The sequence below is a fragment of the Poeciliopsis prolifica genome, unplaced genomic scaffold (assembly GCF_027474105.1).
Source record: "Poeciliopsis prolifica strain line A6 unplaced genomic scaffold, Auburn_PproV2 SCAFFOLD002, whole genome shotgun sequence".
Taxonomy (NCBI): domain Eukaryota; kingdom Metazoa; phylum Chordata; class Actinopteri; order Cyprinodontiformes; family Poeciliidae; genus Poeciliopsis; species Poeciliopsis prolifica.
Window position 1 is genome coordinate 13,930,407 of NW_026562377.1, and position 23,264 is coordinate 13,953,670.

General features: G+C 38.1%; 3 protein-coding genes across 3 annotated transcripts; 2 read left to right on the forward strand and 1 right to left on the reverse strand.

Annotated features, from left to right (window-relative positions):
• Positions 1-375: 375 nt before the first annotated feature.
• dmap1 (DNA methyltransferase 1 associated protein 1) lies at positions 376-6,719 on the reverse strand. Its single transcript, XM_055020382.1, has 10 exons — positions 6,298-6,719; positions 5,763-5,854; positions 5,277-5,472; positions 5,006-5,164; positions 4,740-4,907; positions 3,964-4,149; positions 3,643-3,714; positions 3,013-3,085; positions 1,846-2,198; positions 376-1,084 (listed from the first exon to the last, which is right to left on the reverse strand). The coding sequence occupies exons 1-10, from the start codon at positions 6,391-6,393 to the stop codon at positions 1,025-1,027; spliced, it is 1,455 nt and encodes a 484-aa protein (XP_054876357.1). The 5' UTR covers positions 6,394-6,719; the 3' UTR covers positions 376-1,024.
• Positions 6,720-8,382: 1,663 nt separating this feature from the next.
• hnrnpm (heterogeneous nuclear ribonucleoprotein M) lies at positions 8,383-15,115 on the forward strand. Its single transcript, XM_055055019.1, has 16 exons — positions 8,383-8,588; positions 9,187-9,365; positions 10,846-10,898; positions 11,558-11,565; positions 11,650-11,743; positions 11,824-12,138; positions 12,412-12,565; positions 12,654-12,703; positions 12,791-12,848; positions 13,102-13,221; positions 13,297-13,344; positions 13,441-13,506; positions 13,606-13,707; positions 13,798-14,378; positions 14,460-14,511; positions 14,644-15,115. The coding sequence occupies exons 1-16, from the start codon at positions 8,530-8,532 to the stop codon at positions 14,805-14,807; spliced, it is 2,103 nt and encodes a 700-aa protein (XP_054910994.1). The 5' UTR covers positions 8,383-8,529; the 3' UTR covers positions 14,808-15,115.
• A 195-nt stretch (positions 15,116-15,310) lies between these two features.
• timm44 (translocase of inner mitochondrial membrane 44 homolog (yeast)) lies at positions 15,311-22,066 on the forward strand. Its single transcript, XM_055019941.1, has 13 exons — positions 15,311-15,367; positions 15,699-15,803; positions 16,419-16,613; positions 16,709-16,789; positions 16,892-17,041; positions 17,187-17,323; positions 17,583-17,668; positions 18,177-18,269; positions 18,401-18,525; positions 18,825-18,875; positions 19,028-19,117; positions 20,258-20,368; positions 21,241-22,066. Exons 1-13 carry the CDS (start codon positions 15,338-15,340, stop codon positions 21,358-21,360), a joined length of 1,374 nt encoding a protein of 457 aa, XP_054875916.1. The 5' UTR covers positions 15,311-15,337; the 3' UTR covers positions 21,361-22,066.
• The last annotated feature ends 1,198 nt before the right edge of the window (positions 22,067-23,264 follow it).

Below are 23,264 nucleotides of genomic sequence, written 5' to 3' on the forward strand. Positions count from 1 at the left end.
TTTGACACATTTGTTTTAGAGGGTAACAATACTTTTTCAAGGGCTGATAAACTACTAATGCGTATCCCCAAATCAAAAAGCTTCCCTTTCCTGGCAAACACATTCAAAATTTGCATAGAAATTAATGCCTAAGTAGGCTAAACACCATAATTGACAAGCAATTAGCAATATTATGAGAAGGGGGAAACTTAATGAAGTTTCATTGGCTCTGCTTAATTATCATATTAATGGAGTCATTACTTGTCACTTAACTTAGATGACAGGTAAGGTAAGAATGTCAGGATCCTACAATTTTCTGAACAAATCTGTATTCAACACTCATTACCCTCCAAGTCCACACCATCCGAAAAGAAACAACTAGACACAATTTTTTTTTAAAAACATGTTTATTTTGTTTTCTTGTAAGCAGAAAATTTTTTGAAGTAATCATAAAAGAACATTAAGACAGTTCAACATAAAAATATAGAGAAGGAAGAGAACAGAACTCCAGTCTCAAGGGATCCACCTCTGCAAGATGACACTGGAACACATTTCCAGTAAACACCATTGGATTATTAAGCTACAAAAAGAAAAAAAAAAACTCAGATGACTCCAATGAGCATTGCGGTTCCAGGTCCACCCACTCCCTGCCTCTGGTCTTTCATTCCAATTCATTTCAATTACCCAGTCATTCCCACCTTCTTCACCCTGTCCCGATTAGTTCAGCCTTGCAATTTACAGTTGCTCTTGCCTCATCTATGGGCAACCGGTGGTGGAGGCAGGGAGACGAGCAGTAATGGAATGAAATGTCACTCAGTCATTGCCTTTGTCACGGCCAGACGGGGAGGGTTTGGAGAGGTCTCGTTAGTAGGTGAGGGGTTGTGTTTATGTGTGTGTGGAGTCTGTGGTTGTCTGTGTAAATGGACAGTAATATGGTGACCGCCCTGGTTGTGTCCATCTTGTCCGGCCATAAGACTCCTGGGCACTCCACTGTCATCAGGATAAGTAACCCAGTCGTTTGTCCTCCAGACTGTATGAGCTCTCATCAGGGCTTCTTCGCCTTTTTTACTGAAGATGAGCTGGAAGCAGACTCTCGCCTCTTGCGCTGCAAAGGGACAATCGTATTAGAGAATGTCAGAGATCACATCTTCTTCGGTGAAGGATTAAACATGTTTTGCCCACCAATACTATATTCACACAGATGGTAAATGTAAACCAAATCTGAAATTGGGCAGTCCGAGCGGCCCAATTCTGAGTTTTACACTCCCAAAAAAATCCACTTCCGTAAGCGGCACTAAATTGGGTACAGTCGACAATTTATGAAGCATCTGCAGTCTGAACAGTCATGTTGCATTTTATTTGGCTTTTACGTCATAGATGCGAGGTGTGCATCTTAATTCTGTTCCAGAAGAAGCCAAATGCAGACGGAAGCCATAGCTGAAAATTATATTTATGTACTGATAGCCAAACAGACGGAGGACCGGACTGAGGTCGGGTGTGTAGAGGGATAGTTCTCATCAGGGATCTTGGATGCTTACTCAAGGTACTCCTTGTTGGACAACATTAACCGGTAAAAATGTCACATGTATATTTTATTCGGCTTAGACTGCAGCAGGTCACTGACGCTGAATCACCAATTTTCAAAGTTTTCTATGTATATAAAAAACAAGACCATTAAACTCATTGATTAGCAGCACTTCATTATTTGTTAGCTTTATGCTCAAATAATGAGCTTAAGGCTCATTATTGGAGCTTTCTAAAGTTATAATCTTAGCATTTATAAAACAACTTAAAAAAGACAGTGCTAGATTTCTTCACACAGGTGTTTGCAATGGTACAAAAACGTTTGGCTCAGTCTATGCTTACCGAGTTGGGGGTGAGTGGCGCTCCTACAACATCAATGATCTGCTCCTTTGGTTCCACCTTGATGTCATCTACATTGGGCCATGACTGAGCTTCTACCGCTGGAGTGGAGGATGCAATACTGTTTCCAGCACTGAGATCTACACCCTGTGGGACTCCAGCAATCCCTCCTCCTGTGAGGCCTTCACACCCGGCCCCACTGCCAGCTTTAAGAAGGGCTTCGTAACGATGACGGAGCATCTGTTGCTCGTATTCACAGTTGCTGTGGGCCTGCTTCAGTTCATACAGGAGCACAAGGTCGCTGCGGAGTTCATTGAACATCTGCACAATCTCCTCTGTGGGCATCGGGTTGAGATCTAGATCCAAAAGAATGAGGTACAGAAGAGATGAATGAAAAGTCAGCTTGAGAAGCTTAGATTAATTGACAGGTGTGAAGATGTTGTGGCAAGTTAAAGGTTGGTCATAGTGTATTAATGCATCCGCCTATCAAATTATATAATAAATCTTAGGAAGGTTCTTAAAACACTTGAGTTTTATTCATCAGTTTAGTAAAAAAAAAGTGTTAAAAGGAACAATTATCACTACCTATTACCTGTACACTTTCACATTTTGTTTGAAAACAGAGGTTTATGGTAACAGAGGTCCGTTGCTGACTCATGTGAAACGACACACCTCCAGTTAAAATTAAAAATGTAAAACAGTAAGACATGTGGAGATGACAAAAGACAGATCCTAAACTTCTAATAAATATGTACTTATTTGTTTTTAATAGTTTTGGTGATTTACACTTTTTTTTTAATACTTTCAGAGGATTTCATTCCAGATCAGTTGGAAGTTAAGCCATTTATATGTAGGTGCTTCAACCATCACCCTCTTTTAGACTATAAAATTCATTAATGTTGGCTTTTGAAGATTATATCTTCACTATTGTTTGATCTTATTTATAATTTGTCATCTTTCTGTTTCATTTTCAGTCTAAAATAAATACATCATTAAAAAACCCCAAAAAAAACACAAACTTCACACTTTTCTGGACGGCCTGGGAACCCTGCTAATCTACTGAAGTTGTCACTTTTCCTGCTCTACTCAAACTCACATTTACTGCAGAGGACTGCTGAACATGTGAAACTATAAAATGCTAGCTGATTGCTAATATTTATTCATACTCACCCACTCCTTGCTCTGCCAGGATCTGCTCAATGGCCTTGATCTTCTTCTGGCCAACAGAGCTTGGCAGTTTCATCTGAATAACAGAGAGAGACGGAGAAACGCACCAGCGCAGGGCTGTGATTTAAGGTACTGGCAATATTAGGATAAACGGCTTCACCTCAGGGCTTTTAATTTGTATGAAATGCACTTCAGCGGGTCAGATCAAAATGTCTTTATCCAGTGAACTGCATCTGACTGATTAGCCATAGGGGCTCTCCACTTCCTCAGCTGTGCTAATGCATTTTCCATTGAGATCAGAAGCTCCTCATCAGTCTTCATGATAAATAAGGATCTTCTTGCTGCTTTTACAGATATTAGCTGTTCAGCAGCAGATTTAATCATCACAGTGATAATAAAAGATAAGTTTGGAACTCATGTTACTTTCATACATCAAATTTAGCACCAACCCACCAGGCTTCTGGTTGAAAAAAAAAAACTAGTGCTTTTTCTAAAAAGTTTTTCATGGCTTTAAAAAGAAAGCTGTGTGATAATTTATTCCTGACTAGAGCAGTTTCAAGACTGATTTCTATTTCATTGGAGGTTTTGACTCCCAACTGGGTTATTTATGCAGGAGGAAGAAGCGACACTCACCCTCTGACTGCGCAGAGTGACACCGGCGGACTTGAAGTCAGGAAACTTGATGCCAGCTGTCTCTGGAACAGCCTGGAGAAAAAAAATTACAGGATTTTATTTTATTTTCAACTTTTGGATTGCTATCAAAGACAATCAAATAAATATGATGGGACAAATCGGAGTAATTTATTACTTTGGTGACACGAAAATGACACTTTAAGGTTATTTGAGTGACAACTGCTGAAAAAAACATCACAAAATAAAACTGATTTAGATCTTCTAAATATCAATTATTCAAATGAGGTTTTTTTAAACTTTTTGTGGAGTTCCTTTGCTTACTGGTTTTTCTGTGTCTCTTTTTTGAGGGAGCTTCTTCTTAGAGACTCTCTTTTCAGCTCGCCTCAGCTCTGTAGTCGTGTCAGCTGCTTTGATGAGTTTCTGCAGATCCTGAGCCTTCTTCTCACGCTCCTTCTTCCTATTCTCGATCTTCCGCAGCTCCTGAATAAGATACTCTTCTTCTGCCACCTAGAGGACAAACAAGAGAGGTGTATTTTTCTTATTAAATGGGCACAGAAGGCACATAATCAGTTTTCATAAACAGTTCAAGTGTGTTTTAATCAATTTGAAAGTCATTGATATATTTCTGCTTTTACCTTAAATCAATTTACAAGTGAATTAATAAACATGTTTATTATATAGATTCATTAAACTGAGTGATATGGTTTGAGTTTTTATTTTTGTTAATTTGGATGATTTTGGCTTGAAAACTAAATCTTATTACACTGAACTCATAATAACAATTAAATATAGAAGTGTCATGTTGAGGCCCAAACTATAGTATTCCAGCCGATTCCCATGGACATAGTCCACAAAGGGTCACAGGAGGTCATTTCTACCATTGTTAAACAAGCTGGTTTTTCAGAGTGCTGTGTGTTTCAATTTAAAGTTAAATGAAAAAAAGATTAGAGACAGAAAAATGTGCGTAACTTTTCACTTATTGAAATTGACTTGTCAACATTGCTACACTTTATTGAGATTTAACTACAAAAATTATAGTTTATATTTAGCACATTTCATCAGATTTTAGGAATATTGAAGGTAAAAATATCACTAACTTGCTCAGGTGTGCGATTAAAGAGCTTCTCCAGCTGCTCTTTGCGGCGCCTTTCATGGCCAGCATCAAAGATGTAGATTTTGGGTTCGGTCCCAGAGGCTGCACGGACCTTGGTCAGCTTACCGCAAATGTTATAATATCGTTCTTTCAGGTCCTCTATGGAGCGTTTCTAAAGATGCACAAATTCAGAAAAATTATTCCAAATGCAAATGTCTCAGAGTTGGGATTTTTCTCATAAACAGTAAACACCAGTTCTGGGAACTTTACTCTGTATTGTTGGTAGTCATAGCGGTCGTGGATAACTACAAAGCGCAGGTCAAAGCGCTTGCACAGGTCAAAGAGGTGGTCTGTCTCTCCCTTGGTCCAGCCATCGTCATGGAGATGCATTTGATATTCTTGCTCTGAATACACTGGCACTTGGACTGTCTGCACATGCAAATAAGAAAACGGAAACATCATAAAAAAAGAATTGGAAGAATACTTTAAAATATTTTTTGTCTTTATCTTGAACATCTGTAAAGGGACAAGCGGAGCTTACCTTGTTAAAGCGAGCAAAAGGGTAGTCCTTTCCCTCCTCTGCCATCCGTCTCCAGTGGTGGAAAATAGCCCCATCTTTGCGAGCTGGATTGGTGAAAGGCATCCATTTCCAGGGACGAACTTTTTTACATCCAAGCTTGGCCTTGACGGTCCGATAACCTTGAGTGGTATCACTAGGCAGCAGAGGCGGTGCGTCTCTATAGGTAAATAAATGACAAAAACAATGGGTTTTTTTTTCTTCTCCTTTTTTTCCTGCTTTTTTTGCACTAGTGGCATTTATTCATTAGTAGCTAAACAGGAGACAGGTCTGAGAGAGAAGGAGATGATATGTAGTAAAAGCCTCTAAACCATTTACTTCATGTCAAACCTAGGAATTAAACCAAGGACATATGCTTCTATAACAGGAAAACATTTTGTAGAAATATAAAGTGAATTAGAGGAACAACAAAAAAAACACATAAATGTATGTTTGGAAAGAAATGCATACTTCTTATCTGAATAGAGAAGAGCATAAACCTCTCTGTGCATTCCCTCTGGTCTCTTGAAAGTCAGCGTCTCAGTTGCTTTCTTGGATTTTTTCTGCAGCGAGTAAAGGGGAAAAAAAATACATCTGAATTATAATGGCGTTACATACCCCCAGTATATGATAATACCAAACCTTACCATCATGTTAAGGCTGTGGTTATCCCATATGTTAATACACATTTTGCAGTCACACTTTTTTCTTTCACTCAACTTTTTATTGATATGCTTTCAGTCCGCTCTGTATCAGTGGCGCTTTAGTATCTCACCCTCTTTGTGGAGGGTGTCAACAACTGTCTTCTTCATGACTATAGCACAAAATGTCTGTTTTAAAAATAGTTCGTATTGGTCAAGATAGTCTAACTTTCAATGACATTCGGTTTTCATAACTGTAGGCCCTAAACATCCAACTTAACAGAAATAAATCATATTGTGTCATTCTAATTTACCAAGATATATCTGCGCTCGAACAAATCAGTAACTGTTAAACTTTCTCTCACCTTATCCGAGTTGATGAGATCTTTCTTACTGATGGGACCATCGTTGTCCGTTCCGCCAAGCTCCAGAATATCCCGAACATCAGCACCGGTAGCCATAGTAATTATATGTTTCTTATGCTGTTTATAAAAGCTTTTTTCAGTCTGTCAAACAGAATTACCGCTCACGAACCTACAGGCGCTCATTCATTCTCTGAACGGAACAGTACAACAGATGCCATCAAAGCTAAAGGCTAACGGATGTATTTCTCAAGCTTTTGTCTCAAATTACTCCAAATACCTGAATATGCTTGTATATTTTTTAGTATTGTAGCTATTTTGGCTTAGGAGATACGCGTAAAATATTTACAAAAACAAACAAACAAAATGTTTTGTTGTTAAAGGCAGAGCGGTAGCTAGCTAAACATCGACGCCGATCATTCCATTCTGACTACACCGAGAAGAATTCACCGTCGCCTCCCTGTGGTGTGGAGGAGCAATAAGTTAGCATTTTTTGGGGGGTCACTTTTGCTGCTTTCTGAACTCAGTTACTCTTTTTTTTATTAAAGTGAATCCGTTTTGGAATATTCCAAACGGAATAAATTTTCTTAATCTATATGTAGATTATACTAGTATAATATGCAGATGAACTGTATGATGTCTCACCTAATGGTCATTCATCATAGGCACTCACTTAATCAGGAAATCTGCAGATGAAGACAGTTGTTCTGACATACCATTTCATGTCTTAGAGACACTCTTTTTAAACTTTGGTGTCGGTGTTGTGGCATTGTGTTGAAAAGCCTGACAAAATTCATGGCTGAAAATGTTTTCCTAAGGCCTCCAACAAGTTGCCTTCAATGATTTCTAAATTCAAATTACACCATGGTGCACTGGTAACTGCTTGAGCCTGTAGTAATGTAAGAGATGCTTCATATTTAAATAGAATCAAATTATAACTGACAATTTTACGATACAATATATTACATTCTGCCCAAACCCCAGTTAAATCATGTTATTGCACAAGTGCTGTAGAAACTGAATGTCACAATTTGTTTGAATCCTGAGGAGTTTTAAAATCATTTCACAAGACAGGTACAATTCATACTGAGTTTTAAAAACAGTCATATTCAGTTTATGTCGACTGACAAAACATATGTGTAGATAGAAACCCAGTCGACTGCTTGCCTTTTCAAGAATCTTTCAGCCTGTGAGCATGTGAACATGCATACACTGAAAAGAAACAGTAGAACTTGGCTGAGAAGGAGCAATCAATTAATTGAGACCCACTAAGATCAATCAGTATTATTCAAGTTTTGCACACAAGGAATTTGAGTTTGTTCGGACTTTGCGCTCAATAAAAACATATGAATTATAAATGTATTTTAAAAAGGCAAAAATATTTCTTTCTTGTATAAATATAATATTTTTTGGAAGGACAAGGTTGAACTTGTGCAAATATGTTATCAATCTGGGGATGCTGTACTTTTCTAAAAAAAAAAATCTTTCGTTTTTGGTGTGTATTGATTGTCATAATTTATTTGCATATTCTGTAAATATTTTATTATTCCGGGGTTGAGATGAAAGTTATTTCAGTTATTCTTACTGTCCCTAATTTATCATTCAGGCAGATCTTTTTCGAATAAATTTTTACAAGCATAAATTTACAAGTATATCTATATAAATACATAAATAATAACTCTCGTTAAACTTTGAGTAGATAACTGTTCAACAAGAATATTTTGTTAATGATTAGCATACATAGTTACTGATATATAAAAAACACTTAAGGATTTTTTAAAAATATATACACATTAGGTCCTATTACCAACAAGATTAAAAAGTTTCTTAACTGATCCAACTAGAAAATTATAATTTTTTAATATTTTGCTCTGTTTCATGTTTTTTGGAAGTATTATATTTTTATTTGCATCAAAAAACTTTGGAATTTAGTTTTTAAAAATCTCATTATAGCCATAATAAAATAATGACACAATTGCAACAAATAATTCATATTTGAAAGGTTTGGGTTAAAATTTGGCGGTGCTCTTATTTTGAAATCCCGTTTGATAGCAGCAGCTCCCAACTTACCGGAAGCAGTTGCGAAAGATTTAAAACTGGCCCCCCAGTTTCTGCTCCGCCATTTTCGTAATACCTAAGAGCGATCTGTGCTATTACACTAAGTCGATCTGGTAATACCTTTCTGATCTGCAATAGTAATTTCAGGTTTCTTTCCACTTTCATCAGCTCAACAAAATGTCGGGCGAGCAGGGAGACAACAACATCGAGGCTACTATCGAGTTGCCGCAGCAGGAGTGAGTCCATTCATTGTCGTTTTCTTTGTTGTAGCTAGCTAGTTGGGCCTAGCGGTTCTAGTTCTGTACAAGCTGACGTACTATCATTTATGTTCAGTCCAAGAATATTAGAAAATATTTTTAAAAATGTAGTATAGGATATAGTTCGTAACTCGAAGAGGTGCATGCGTTTTATCTTTGCTGTTTGATTTAAATCACCAAATAGGGCTTGGCCTGGGATCCGTCTATTTACTGGCGCCAACTAAGTCGATTGCTTAAATCAGACTGTTGGTGTAGATACTTGGTAGTGTGGATCATAAATTCATGTTTCTTGGGAAAGAAGATGGATAGTATTTTTTCTGTATGGCGCCGGGTCTGTTTTATTTGTTCTATTGCCATTTTAGGTCGATATTTAGGTGACTTGCCATGTGGCCAAACATTAGTCCTGCCGACCTTTTTGAGGATGAAATGAATGTTGGTGGGGGTTTTTTTTCTGAGAATGCATTGTATGATTAGAAGTAGTTGTATTTGCATCGCCAGTGTTTTGTTTTTGTTTTCCATAAATATTGCTTAAAATTAGCTTTTGAGATTTAATTGTCGTTTAACTTTTGTGCTTCAGGGGAATTAATGGGAAACCCAAGAATGAATCTAGTTCCAGCAGGAAGGAGAGACCCCCTAAGAGAGGTGGAGGTGGTCGCTATGATCCCTATGGCAACGTGAAAAGATACAGAGTGTTTGTCAGTAACATCCCCTACGATGTGAAATGGCAAGCCCTCAAAGACCTGATGAAAGAGAAAGGTAAGGTTTTTTGGTAAGAGACATTTAAGTGTGTGTTTTTCAGGCATCTGCATCCAGGGTTATTTTGTTTGACCATATCACTTCTGAAGGCCTTGTCGGAGTGGTTCTTCAGGTTGTTGAGAGTTTTTCTGGAACATCACCACAATCTAAGGAGTTGCTTCCATTTTGTACAAGTGCTGTGTACCTGGATTGAACATGGAGTCGCCATTGAGGTTATTGTAACCTCTGAGGTGTTTGTGAAATGGAGGTTGTTATTCAAGCAAGTTGACTAATGTGAAAATCCCTTGGCTTGGGATCTTGAATGGCATAATGAGGTTTACTCTAACAAGTGACAAAAATATTGTCTTTTCAGTTGGAGTATCTAACCACCTGTATATGTTGAAATTCTGTAAAATTTGTTGGAAACACGTCCAGTTATAAAATAGCTTTGTGCAGACATTTTGATTTCTGCAAAGATCACATTATCTTCCATTTGCATGAAGAGTTGAATAGTTATGGGATATCGGAATTGACCACATGTCATTAGCCATGCAATGAACTGCTAAGTTAAAGAATGTGTTTATAAACGGAACAGTCTTTTTGGAGAAGGCCGGCCAAGTGTTCGTTTCTGTCAACTGTTGAGTTAAATTGCATTTTCTTTTTTAGGTGTGACCTTGACAAGCAAATGTTTTCTCAGCAGATCTCCATGTTGTGCCACACACAGCTCTTTGCTGGGGATTTCTGTGGGGTACAGGTCTACAAAACAAAGCAGCTTCTTTTTGTACTGTCCTTGTTTTGAAAGCTTAGGTCACTGATGTCCATTTGGTGAACAGCCATGTGACCTGGAACATTGACAGTGGTTGCCATTGAATTAAAAATATTTTTAAAATTTAGTTCCTTTTTTATTATTATTTATTTATATTTTTTTTGCAAATCAGCACTATTGGAACAGGTTCGTAGTTAAAGAAGTATCCTTTGCTCAAGAATTTGTTGTCTTCAAGAACACGGTTATTTTTGTAGCTGCAGATCTGATGGGAAGGTTTCATTGTGTTAGGGTGAGGGACAAAATGGCAACATTTGACTAAGTATCACTAGGTGTGTCCTGAATTAGGCAGAGGTTTTGTATGGGATTTTTCTAACTTGAAATTGTATGGTCAGTAAACTGCATGGAGAAGGTGGTCTTCACTGTTTTAGCCAAATCTGAAGGCTATTTATTGGTCATTTCAACAGTTGGTTTCTTCAATCTACTGCTTTTGTTGTTTCTGGAGAATTCTTACAAGGACAGACTAAGAAGTCTTATTACATGTTTTTTTTTTTTTAAAGATCCAAGCTTGTTTTTTGTAGACCTGTACCATATTGTGCTGCTGAGGTGCTGGGGGACAGCTCAAGACTCTAGCAGTCAGAGCTCATCGGCCTTCCTCCTTGTTTCTGCTCTAAACCCCCATTGTTCTCTCGGCTTCTCTCCCCTTGGTGTGTGTCGTCTCTGGAATCTGATTTGTAGTGGGTGAGGTAACGTACGTGGAACACTTAATGGACGCAGAAGGCAAATCGAGGGTAAGTGCAAATACATACAATCAAAATACATGATTAAACCTAGACAAACATGTGTTTGTCAGCCTTGGTTTCATTAGTTATTGCTGGGAATTGTTCAGAAATAGAAACCTGGTGGAGTTCTTGAGATGGTAACGTGCTGGAGGCGTGTCTTTGGTGGTGTCGTCTGTGCCACTGATTTGAGGCCATCCTGAACAGTTGATGGTTTTACAACAGGACATCAGCATTACTTGCTTCCAATCCACTGGATTGAATAATTTCCCTTTTGGTTGCTGGATTTGTTCCTTACGACTTAAGGGGTTTACTTGGCAAGATGTTGTTACAAAGCTGTTTGATGTTTTTGTTAAATGTAATTGGAAAAGACACCTTTTTAAAATATCTTAATGGAGTGGAAACCTATCGTATTGTGGAGTTTCTTCCCTTTGGATGGTTTGAGATGAGAAATTGAATTTTCACTATTCCTGCTTGGTCACTGACTGGTTTGGGAATATTTGTCAATCTAATTTACATAGGCTTTGTGAAGACTTTTGTGTGTTTCACTCTTTCTTGTGCATGTCATTTCCATTTTCTACATGTCAGTTAAATAACCAGATAAATATTATCATTTCTAATTAATTTTTTTTTGTATTTATATTGCCTGTTCTGATGACTTCAATCAAAAGGGTTGCGCGTAAGTACACATTTCTTCATAATTACCTTCTGTGTATATAGGAAAGTAGGACCCTGCATTTCTGATTTTGAATGTTTTGTTCAGTGTTGTTGAGTTCAGAACAGAAGAACTTATGAAGAAAGCAGTGGAAAGTGTCAACAAGCACAACCTCAACGGGCGGCCCCTTAAAGTGAAGGAGGTAGACTGCCGGGAAGAACGGAGAGACACATTTTGGATGTTCAAAAAGCTTGAGTGGTGTTTAAACTTTTTCTCTCTTAGGATCCTGATGGTGTCATTGCTCAGAGAGAAATTGGCAAGTCCCAACAAGCTGGAGGTCACCCAGGAGGCATGGGAGGAATGGGGGGCATGGATCGCATGGGAGGGATGGATCGCATGGGGGGCATGGATCGCATGGGAGGGATGGATCGCATGGGAGGGATGGATCGTATGGGGGGCATGGATCGCATGGGGCCCGGACCAGGAGGTCCCCTGGTCAGCATTCCTCCCAGCCTTTTGAACAACCCCAACATTCCCAATGAAGTCATTCATGGTCTTCAGACTGGCAGGATTGGAAGCACCATTTTTGTGGCCAATGTGAGTTTTCAAGAGTTTTAGACATGCTATTGTATTTACATTTAACATTCAATCTGAATATTAAGAAATAAGTGCATAGCTTAAATACAGCAAATACTTGGAAGAATGGAATTTTATAAGTAAGCCTAAACTTAACAATAAAATTTCCAAGGATTGATTTATTTATTTAATTTACTGCTACAACCTGACCAGAATAAAAAGCTGGTGAATCAGACTGAAAGAACTAGGTCACAGTCTTTATTTTATAACTGATCTCATCAATTGTTGTTGCAGCTGGATTACAAAGTGGGATGGAAGAAGCTGAAAGAGGTGTTCGGCATGGCAGGTGTCGTGTTGAGGACAGACATTTTGGAGGACAGGGATGGCAAAAGCAGAGGCATGGGCACAGTGACGTTTGAAATGCCCATTGAAGCAGTCCAAGCTGTCTGTATCCTTTATCAGATTAAATACCTCATTTTTATTTTTACAACTTGGTTTCCTGGCATTTTGTGTGCATTTCCTTAATTATACCTCAGCTATGTTCAATGGGCAGCTCTTATTTAACAGGACCATGCATGTCAAACTGGTGTGTTACAAAGCCTGGATTGTTAAATCAATTTTCTTACAAAAGGGGACATCATTTTAAACTTTCTGACATCTTTCTTTTTTCCAGGATGAGAAATCCCTCCCTAAAGATTTTGGACAACCAGATAGAGGATCCTCTCTTCCGCGTAAGCATACTTGCAAGATATTTTTAGGTTTGGTTTTATTATACCAGCTAATTCTGAAAATATTGTGGATTAAGTCTTCCCAAAGTAATAGCAAAACACAGTAATGTATGTTGGATACTTCAGGAAAATTAGGTGCTTTCCCCAGTTCGGTTCATATATAGTACGATTGGGAGTTAATCTTGTGTAGTTTTTGAAAAAATACACTTTTGTGCAGACAGGAATTTAAAGTTTTGCAATTTTTCCCTGAAACTAGGTGGACTCAGTGGTATTGGTTTGGGGCTGGGACCCGGAGGTCAGCCTATCGATGCTACCATGCTGAACAGAGGAAGTGGAGGTGGTGGTGGTGGTGGCATGGGGAACATGGGCCCTGGAGGTAACCGACACTTACTTTTTACATTTAAGTAAGTCTAGTGAACTGTATTCTTACAAACACTTTTCTCCCCTTCAGGAATGGATGGTATGGGATTCAGCAATGTGGGTGGTCGCATGGGAGGAGGTAAGTTTTTAAAATTGACCCTCAGGAGATGAAATATTCCTCACTTGAACATGATCATCAAATTTGGCATTAAGACGATTTCATCAATGTTTTCAGGAATGGACAACTTTGGCGGAATGAACATGGATCGTTTTGGTTCTTCAGGCATGGGAAGAATGAACGGTAAGTTTGGGTTGAGACTCACTAAACACTCCAAGGCAGGCGTGCTACTCCTCACGTCTTGCCGGATGTTTCTAATGGTTTCATCTCTTGCATTGTCAGAGATGGATCGTGGGATTGGTGGTGCTTTTGACAGGGAATTTGGGCGAAATGAAATGGGAATGTCTCGCAATAATTTTGGAGACTCCTTTGAAAGAGGAATGGGTCAGTATTTACTGGATTGTTCCAAAGCCCCTGTAGTGCTTTCTTGTGCTGAGATGATTAAACGTTGTTGTTTTGTGTTAATTTCTGCAGGAAATTCCCTCGGCATGGACCGCCTAAACTCTGGAATGGACCGCCTAGGAGGCAGCTTGGATCGCATGGGAGGAATGGGCATGGACAGAATGGATCGTGTGACTGATCTGGACAGGATGGGATCTGGCTTTGACCGTATGGGCTCTGGGATGGACCGCCTCGGGCCAAGTATGGACCGGCTCGGACCAGGCCTGGACCGCATGTCATCAAACATAGACCGCCTCGGCCCTGGAGGATTTGACCGACTCGGCCCATCTAGTCTGGATCGCATGGGAGGCAGCATGGACTTTGGCTCCTCCATGGGTATAGATCGCATGGGCAACACTGGGCTCGATAGAATGGGAAGCAGCTTTGATCGCATGGGATCTGCTGGAGGCCTCGACCGTTTCTCCTCCGGAGGCCTTGACCGCATGAGTTCTGGGATGGACCGAATGGGATCTGGAGGCGTTGGTGGTCAGTTTGATCGCTCTGGAGAAATGGACCGAGGATTTGGTGGGAATTCCTTTGGAGGAGCTGGAGCTGGAGGGCCTGGAAGTGGTGGAGGCAACATGAGGAAGGGATGCCAGATCTTTGTCAGAAATGTAGGTTTCCGATGCGGCTTAATTTAAAGGGTGTTTAAGTGTCTGAGTTTTAAACTTTAATTGATTGTTTTTTTTTTTCAGCTGCCATTTGATTTCACCTGGAAGATGCTGAAGGACACCTTTAATACATGTGGTAAGATTACCTTTTCTTTTTCAGAAAGTGTAAAAACTAGCAGAGTTTCAGCTATTCTGTCTTGTTCATGTTGTATTTTACTTATTTTTTCTTTTTTTTTTCTCTTTACCATATTCTACATTGTCATTGCAGGTATGGTCCAGTATGCTGACATCAAGATGGAGAATGGAAAATCCAAGGGCTGTGGCGTGGTCCGTTTTGACAACCCTGAAACTGCTGAGCGTGCCTGCAGAACCATGAACGGCTATCGTTTGAACGGGAGAGAGATCGATGTTAGGATTGATAGAAATGCATAATTTGTGTGTCTGTGTTGCATCAGATGATTTAGTCAGTAATGTCTAAAACATTCTCGCTCATGAGATTTGTCCTTCAGTATACTTGGTTTAGTAAATATTAAAAGTTTTGTTTTTTTAAATTTTTTTTAGTTGATACTTTTAGTTAGAAAATTGTAACAGTGGATGTTTTTAGTTTTAGGCTATTCCGGTGTTCTACATTTTAGCGACCAAACTTTTACTTTTTTTCGTTTTTGTTCTGTTATGCATCACCTGTCATTGCCTTTGATCTGTAAGGTGTTTTGCTAAATAAATCAAGTTGTATTAAAATATCTTGCCTTCGTTTTGCTTAATGACATCAGGCGAATAAGGATTACCATTTTGATACTGAACAGAATAAGATGACGGTGCAATGATTGTAAAAATCCAAGACATTCAGCTACATACATATATATATAATTATTACTATTTTAAAGAGCAGAAGGGAATCTGTGTTCCTCTTTGCTGACGTAGAAGGTCGCCACCGGAAGAAGGTTACATGCAGGGTATTCAAGATGGCGGCCCCCTTATGTCAGTGTTATCAGGTGAGAGCTTGGGACGCGGTTCATACTCCAGATTTGAAGAACAACAATGACAAAACGGTCATTGTATATTTGAATAATTTCGTATATATAGTAGGTTTTGGACGGCATGGCTTGGTTTAACTCAGCCGTTCAATGTAGCATAAGCTAGCTGTGTTAGCTCTTATCGACAAAATCTTGTCATTTGGACGTGGAGTTGCATTTATTAAAATGTCCCTACATACGCATGCCATACCTAACATCCTGTTTTATTATTTCACATTTTCTCAAAAGGTGATATTCTCCATATTTGTCCGAGTTTATGACTTTACTTAAGTTTAATGTCTGTGTTCAGATATGTCTAAGAAGAGGTTTGGTTGCCTTCCCTTCCTCTTACCTGCTGCTACCGAACAGAACCAATGTTTACAGGATATGTGGGCTCCCATCAAGATCCTCACAGGTACCAGAACCTCATGTGACGTTTTCTGCAACTAAACTTGATATGTGCAAACTACATTTTGAGTGATACGACTTGAACTTTTGAATATCGTAAAGTTTTGTTTTTCAGAACGTGAAGGTCATGTGTTATATTGATACAGACAGAGTAAAACACTTTGAAGCCTTTATGTCTTGTAATTTTGATGGTTAGAATTTACAGATAAACATGAGGTCATTCAAAAATATTTTAAGTAGAAATGTCATACCTCTAAACAGTGTAGCCACAATGAAGATCCCAGCATGATGTTAGAATTGGTGTCATAAAACCTACATTCAAAAGCATAAAACACATTAAGTTTTGAAGGTAAGACTTAGTTTGGGACTTGGATTATGCCACTACAAACATGCTGCCACACACAGTTTACTTGTAACAGAATAGAAATTTATTTGATTTTCTCTACTCAGCACGTTTTGTTGGTTGAGCTCATGAAAACTGTAAAAAAATACTTTTTGTGGTTGTAACTTGACAAAATGTGAAAACATTTAAGGAGCATGTATAATTTCTCTAAAGCATTATTTCTTCTTTTTCTTTTTAATTCCCTTAAACATACTTTAAATTTATTTTGTTGTGCCTCAGCCTCCTCTTCTTCAGATGCGGCATATGTCAGGAGAAAAAGGCAGAGGGAGAAAAGGTTTCTTGGGGGAGTTTTTGGATAACCTCAAGCAGGAACTGAACAAAAACAAGGAAATGAAAGAAAACATCAAGAAGTTTCGAGAAGAGGCCAAAAAACTTGAAGAGTCAGATGCACTGAAACAAGCTCGGAGGAAATATGTTAGTATCTCTACCCAAACAAAATCACTCCCACTTGTGTCATCTTGGCCTCTGGTGTCTTTTGACTGTTAGTCATCTCCACTTTCTTTTCCAAGAAAACAATAGAATCAGAAACGACGAAGACCTCAGAGGTTCTGAAGAAGAAGTTGGGAACCATTTCTGAGACCGTTAAAGAGGTAAATGTGAAATAAATCTAACCATGTTGTAGCCTCTGTTTTGACTGACATGGGTTGCTGTAGACTCTTGAAATGTGTTTGCTTATTTGTGTGGATGTTAAGGGGCTGGAAGAGGTCAGTCGTACAGAAATTGGAAAGAAAATAAAGGAGGGAATGGAGGAAGCAGCAAAAACAGCAAAGACTTCTGCAGAAACGGTCTCCAAGAGTGGAGAGATGCTGGGGAAGACGGGTGCGTTCAGAGCAATATCTCAGGTATGCACTTAACTGAGCCCAAGCCTAGATCATGTGACTTTATGTTCATTTCTTTCTGATTATTTTTCTATAAGTAAATCAACCTTGATTTGAATTATAGTGAAAATGAGACTTGTGAGTATTACAGGTGTTATTCCTGTTTTAGAGCGTGGAGAGTGTGAAAAAGGAGATCGGTGACCTTGGCCAAACGGGACCTTACAGACCTCCAGCCCGACTCCGAAAGAGGACAGAGTTCTCGTCCAAAGGACCGGGGGAAGACGGGAAGGTCTTCGAAGCCAACGAGTACGTGAGTGCCCATTGAGTCCTCTGATACCAAGAGAGAGGAATACCCCTTAAAGTTAGGAATATGAAGTTCCACACATTTAGGAGTTTTTATCAGGCTTGGCAGTTTGTAGAGTAAAGGCGGGTAACTCTTTAGCTTAGATTACTATTTCTCATTTATTTGATGTGGTGATTGCTTTTTCCACTCTGACTCAAAATGTGTCACAAAGGTATTTGAGCTGAATGCATGTTCTAAAGCTTTCATTTCTGTCTTCTTTAGAGAAGCTACAGGTGTGGTGTTGCACAAAGATTCAAAATGGTACCAGCAATGGAAAGACTTCAAGGACAACAATGTGGTCTTTAATAGTAAGAAATAATCACCTTAACTATCTCACTATGTCCTTGCTGTTGTAATTGTTTCCCCAATTGTTGTTCTTTAAGCTTAATTCTTTTCTATTATGCCGAAAATTGTAATATTTTGACAAGGAAAAGAGCTAATAATTTGCAAAACATCACAAGAATAGCTTGTAAAATAGTTATACTGTTATCATATTTGTGCAATACATTTTGCTCAGAGTTCCACTGCAAGTTTGACTGTTGATAAAATATCCTGTGTGGTGTCAGTTCAACAAAGAGTTGCAAGTATGTCCATTTGTATGTAATGCACTGAAGTTTTTCAGAAGCAAGTATTTTGTCAGTGATTTTGTCTCACATTCCCACCCAAAAGAGTTTATTTCTAATGTTGAACATAACCCAAGAGGTCTGTACACAAGCCTGAGATTATTCAAATGGAAAGTTCTGCAATGTTTTGCAGTTTCTCTCCTGTGTTCAACTCCCAATCTAACCCTCTCTTTTTTCCTATTGTTGTCTGCAGGGTTCTTTGAGATGAAAATGAAGTATGATGAGAGTGACAACGTTATCATTAGAGCTTCCCGTGCCGTCACTGACAAGATGACAGACATCATAGGTATGAATAGTTTGGAGATGCAGATATTGGACGTAAAGATCTAATGAGAATGTTTTGTTATGATTTCATTTAGTAGGAGCAATTCTACTATTTTTTTCAACAGACAATTTTTTTCGTGCCTTTTTGTGTAGGTGGCCTGTTTTCAAAGACAGAAATGTCAGAGGTTTTAACTGAGATCTTGAAGGTGGATCCATCTTTTGACAAGGATTCTTTCCTGAAGCAATGTGAACAAGATATCATCCCAAATATCCTCGAGGTATGTTGAACAAAAGCTCAGCTCTGTTGTTTCTGTCACGAGGTTTATTTGGGGAGAGATCGTATTAAACAGCTTCAATACGATCTGTGGCCAAACGGGACCTCATCATTTTGTCCTTCCATAGTCGTTTCATTATCCATATTTATTGCCTGACATTTAATAAATTCATGTTGAAATGTTTCTTTATATGTTTTAAGTGAAAGAGATTAAATGCAACATCTGTAAAAAGAACTTGGAAAAGTATGGATTTTTGGAAACAAAGATCTTCAAACATGTCTAAACACTGTTTTGTTATACAGGCCATGATCAGAGGGGATCTGGAGGTACTGAAGGACTGGTGCTATGAAGCGGTGAGGACATCAGCTTGGAGGTCCTCTGTTGCCAAAGACGATTATGAAATAGTTCATCTTTGGACCAACATCTACTGAGAATGTGCAACTCCTACAAAAATGGGTTTTAAGAATGCTGTTTATCATCTATTTCTTTGTCCATTGGTTTACAGACATACAGCCAGCTTGCTCATCCTATTCAGCAAGCTAAAGCTATGGGACTTCAATTCCACTCTAAGATTCTGGACGTGGACAATATAGACGTAAGTTCCTCAAGACCCGATTCTTCTAGTTTAACATTCAGTCACAGATAATTGGTACTCTGAAAAATACTGGTTGCTCATTTAAATATTCTGTAATAAACTCAGCAAATGGTGATTAAATTCAGTTTATTTCCGTTTTTCTAATTTATGCTGTAGGAAATGTTTAGTTACAATTTGTGACTATTAGTCACCATAGACTTGGCTGTAGGCTGCAGAAAGACTAAATAAATGCAGAAACATAAGATGAGATCATTCATCACTTCTGCCAAACATATTAACAGATCCATGGGGGTTTTATGATACCAATAAAACATCTGTGTCATTTATTACTTCTTATCAATAGATTAATGTCTGTATTCATGTCTATTTAGTGTTAACTAGAAAACTTAACATAGCTGAATATGGCCATTACTTACTTCAGAAATTCATTCAGAGAGTTAGTTCGGATTTGTTTACTATGCATATAAGATTTGGTTTTAGACTTTGCTTCTAAATTACCTCCATTTGAGGAGGGTAACAACAGCAGCAAATAACAGTTACAGGGATACATACATTCACATAACGCCCCAAATACCCAGCCTTTATACACATACATCGCCCCATTCCACAGGACTTTAGTTGCACAAGGACTTATTTACTTCATTTCCCATTTGCACCTTGCTAATGCATATTCCCATTTGCTCCTTCTTTCTACTTATGTATTTTATGTTTTATTAATTATTATGTATGCTCTACGTGCCTCTTTAAGTGGGATGAATAAATATTTTGAATTGAAATAGAAACCTAGGATGACCTCATGTATTTACCAGGATTACTACAAAGTCTGAAGATGAATAGAGTTTAGTTTAAGTATTTTCCAGGCCTGAATGGAAAAATCTTTATTTCTTGGATGCAGCCTCCGTATTTAAATCATGGCCACTACAGTTCATATTGATTTTTTTAAATAATAAAAAAAAATGTTCATGAAACACTTGAATCTATTTGCCAAAGTTGCACAAATCCATTCACTCTACCTGTGAATAAATTTTGGCCTGATAGTAAAAGAACAACCTTGGACTCTAGTCATTGATATAGATTATTTAAACCTTCTGTAATTTAAGTTTTCTGCTTCATCTTGTGTTTTATCCTTTCCTTCTCTAGCTGGCCATGGGAAAGATGATGGAGCAGGGTCCAGTTCTGATTATAACTTTCCAAGCTCAGCTGGTGATGGTGATTCGAAACACTAAGGGCGAGGTGGTGGAGGGAGACCCTGTAAGTGAAACAACCAAACAGAAACAATGACTGCTAAAATCATTGTTATGGATTTTTTTCCCCTGTAACTGTTATATGTTTTCCAGTCACGGAAGAATTTCACAAAAAAAGCTGATTTTTCTGATGTGAGAAAATATTGAAACACAATATTGGGTTTAAATGAAGCCGGAGACACTACATGATTTTTAACCCCAACATCCAGTTGGAAACATCAATATCAGTCTGCTCTGGATTCAAAAACCCAGAGTCTACAAGTATGTGAGAGAAACAGTCTTCATTCAAACTTGTTCAAATAAACATGTTTAAATGTGAAATGACTTAAAAACAGATAGCTGTTGAAATAAATCAGTAATTTTACATAATGAACCTAAAGGATAAATAAAATATTTTTCACATGGAATAAACCTTTTTACTGTACATTTTAGTATTTTGCAGATTTGGACAAATACATTCTTGTTTTTACTGTTTAGTGTCTTTTTATTTTTTCTCACTTTGTGCCATGTTTCTTTTTCTTTCTTTCAACTTTTTTTAGGAATTTTTTGCATATCCAATTAGACATGTTTGCAGATTCCATTATTCAACATCTGAATAATGTAGTTTCTTTTATACAATTCTTTGCATATTTTTTGAAAATGGTCATAAAATACTCTGGAATATTTTTGTGGAGGTTGGCAGCAGCAACCTTTGGCCTCTGAATGGACATTCTTCCCTCCTTAGAAATCCTGAGAAGGCAAATCTCTTAATTATCAATGTGATCAACACTGAGTATCTTTCCATATAAAAGCTTTAAATAGACTGTTTTAATAAGTTTGTTTTCTTGAAACTTATAGAAGCAGATGTTTCATAGTGAAATATGTTACTTTTTGTTTCAGGATAAAGTGCTCAGGATGATGTATGTGTGGGCTCTGTGTCGAGACCAGGAAGAGCTGAATCCATATGCTGCCTGGAGACTACTGGACATCTCCGCCTCAAGTACTGAGCAGATCCTCTAAGACTCCTAAATATGCACAAAACACAACAACCCAGGAACAGAACACGCTGTACCCGGACAGGTCCAGGAGCAGCCTGGAGAGACAAAAGAGAGGGGAAGACCTATAGAAATCAGCCAATATGGCGTGGGCATTTCAGCACAAAACACTGTGGCATAGTGTTACTAACCACTGTAGGTGCCTCTCTGTGTCATATTTTCTTTTTAACTGTAGTTTCTTTGGGTCACACCAGTTATTTTTTGTTATTAATTGAATTCCTGAGTTGTTTGCGATTATTCCTCTGGCTCACAGTAGAGGGCAGCAGACTACCAAAAACATTCACTTGAAATAATTTTCTGTTGCATGAAGATGGCTCACATTCCTTCCCGTTCCAAGGAATAGTAAATTTATAAACTAAGATTCATCTTCTTTATTATTACTGGTTAGACACCACGGGAATGCAGGTATTTTTTGCCTATGTGATCGATATCAGGTTGGTTTCTTTAATGCTGCCCCTCGTCTGCAATCAGCCCATCATGTTTTTTTCTCTTCCTCTGATTTGTTGTCATATGTTGCCATAGGCAATCAGAGCTCTGATGTCCTTATTCTCATTTGTATGAACATTTTGCAATATAATTGTTAAGCTGTCAGCAAGTCTATATTTATTATGGAAAAAATAAAACATGACAATTTTTTTTTCCAAAACAACACATTTTTGGAGCTTCTAACATTCAAATGGGCCTGTTTCTTCTTTTGTTTAGCAAACAACTTTAGTCACCATCTAGTGAGATTTTATTTTTGGCTCTAATATTTTGTTTGAGGAAAATGTCCTTTTCTTTTTAAGTTAAATGGTTCTGCCTTTGTGCAAGTGAGGTTGAGCCACTTAACTGAAGCAGGATGCTTTGAGGACTTTTTTTTTTCAGAGAGTAGGTTATTTGTAGGGTCACAATTTATGCATCTTAGGTTTGACATGTCCTCAGCATACTGTCAGCTTAAGGTCTCAACAATAGATTGTGCCATGCGGCAGTTCCTTTCTAGTAGCGTATTTCTCAACCTTCAGTGCTGCTAAAGGTTATAAGCGTACATGTGTTTAGTTTAGAGTGAAATGTAGATGCTGTATCTACCAGAGCCATATGGCTCTGAATAATTAGCAGGCCAACACTTTTTTCATGAATGTGAAAAACACCAAAAAAGGAGCCCTGAGATTTTTGTCAGAATTTTTGAAAAAAAAAAAAATATATATATATATATAGATATAACAATATGAAAAACACAGTTTCAGCTTGAAGAAAAGTCATTCTAAACATCATGTAGTGCTCTCAAATATGCTTTTTTAAATGGCAGTTGTGGTAATCAGAACCTTAATCACGGCAGCAGTCAAGAGGTCCAAGGTAACTTAAGAAGCTTCATGAATCTACAGCTCGGGCTGAAACATGGTGGGAGTGTCATGGTGTGCAGAGGATCTTCCTCTTAAAGGACAGAGAAACTGAGTCATTTACAAGGCCATCCATATAGAAAACCTGCTAGAGGAGGATTGTTTTTCAGGAGGTCGACAATCACCAACAAGACTCTCAAAGTGCAAAATATTGGTTGAGATTATAACCCACTAACAGTATAAATGAAATAAAAAAAATTGGGCAAGAATATCAGTGTTTAGGTAGCTGTCATTATAGCCAAAGTTCATTCACAAATAAAAATGCACTTTTTAAAGGTTTAGTTGGAAAAAATGTTGAAAACCCTGAAACCTTTTTACTTTTTATGGTCTATCATGGATTCCCAATTTGTAGCTATAATATAAACAAGTTCTGGGGGTATGAATGCATTTTCAAGACTGTACATCATTTTGTACTTTTTTTCACTAGCAGGTGAACCCTCGCAGCCATGTCTGACTTGCTGTGCTTATCGCTTGACTAGAAGATAACTGGATT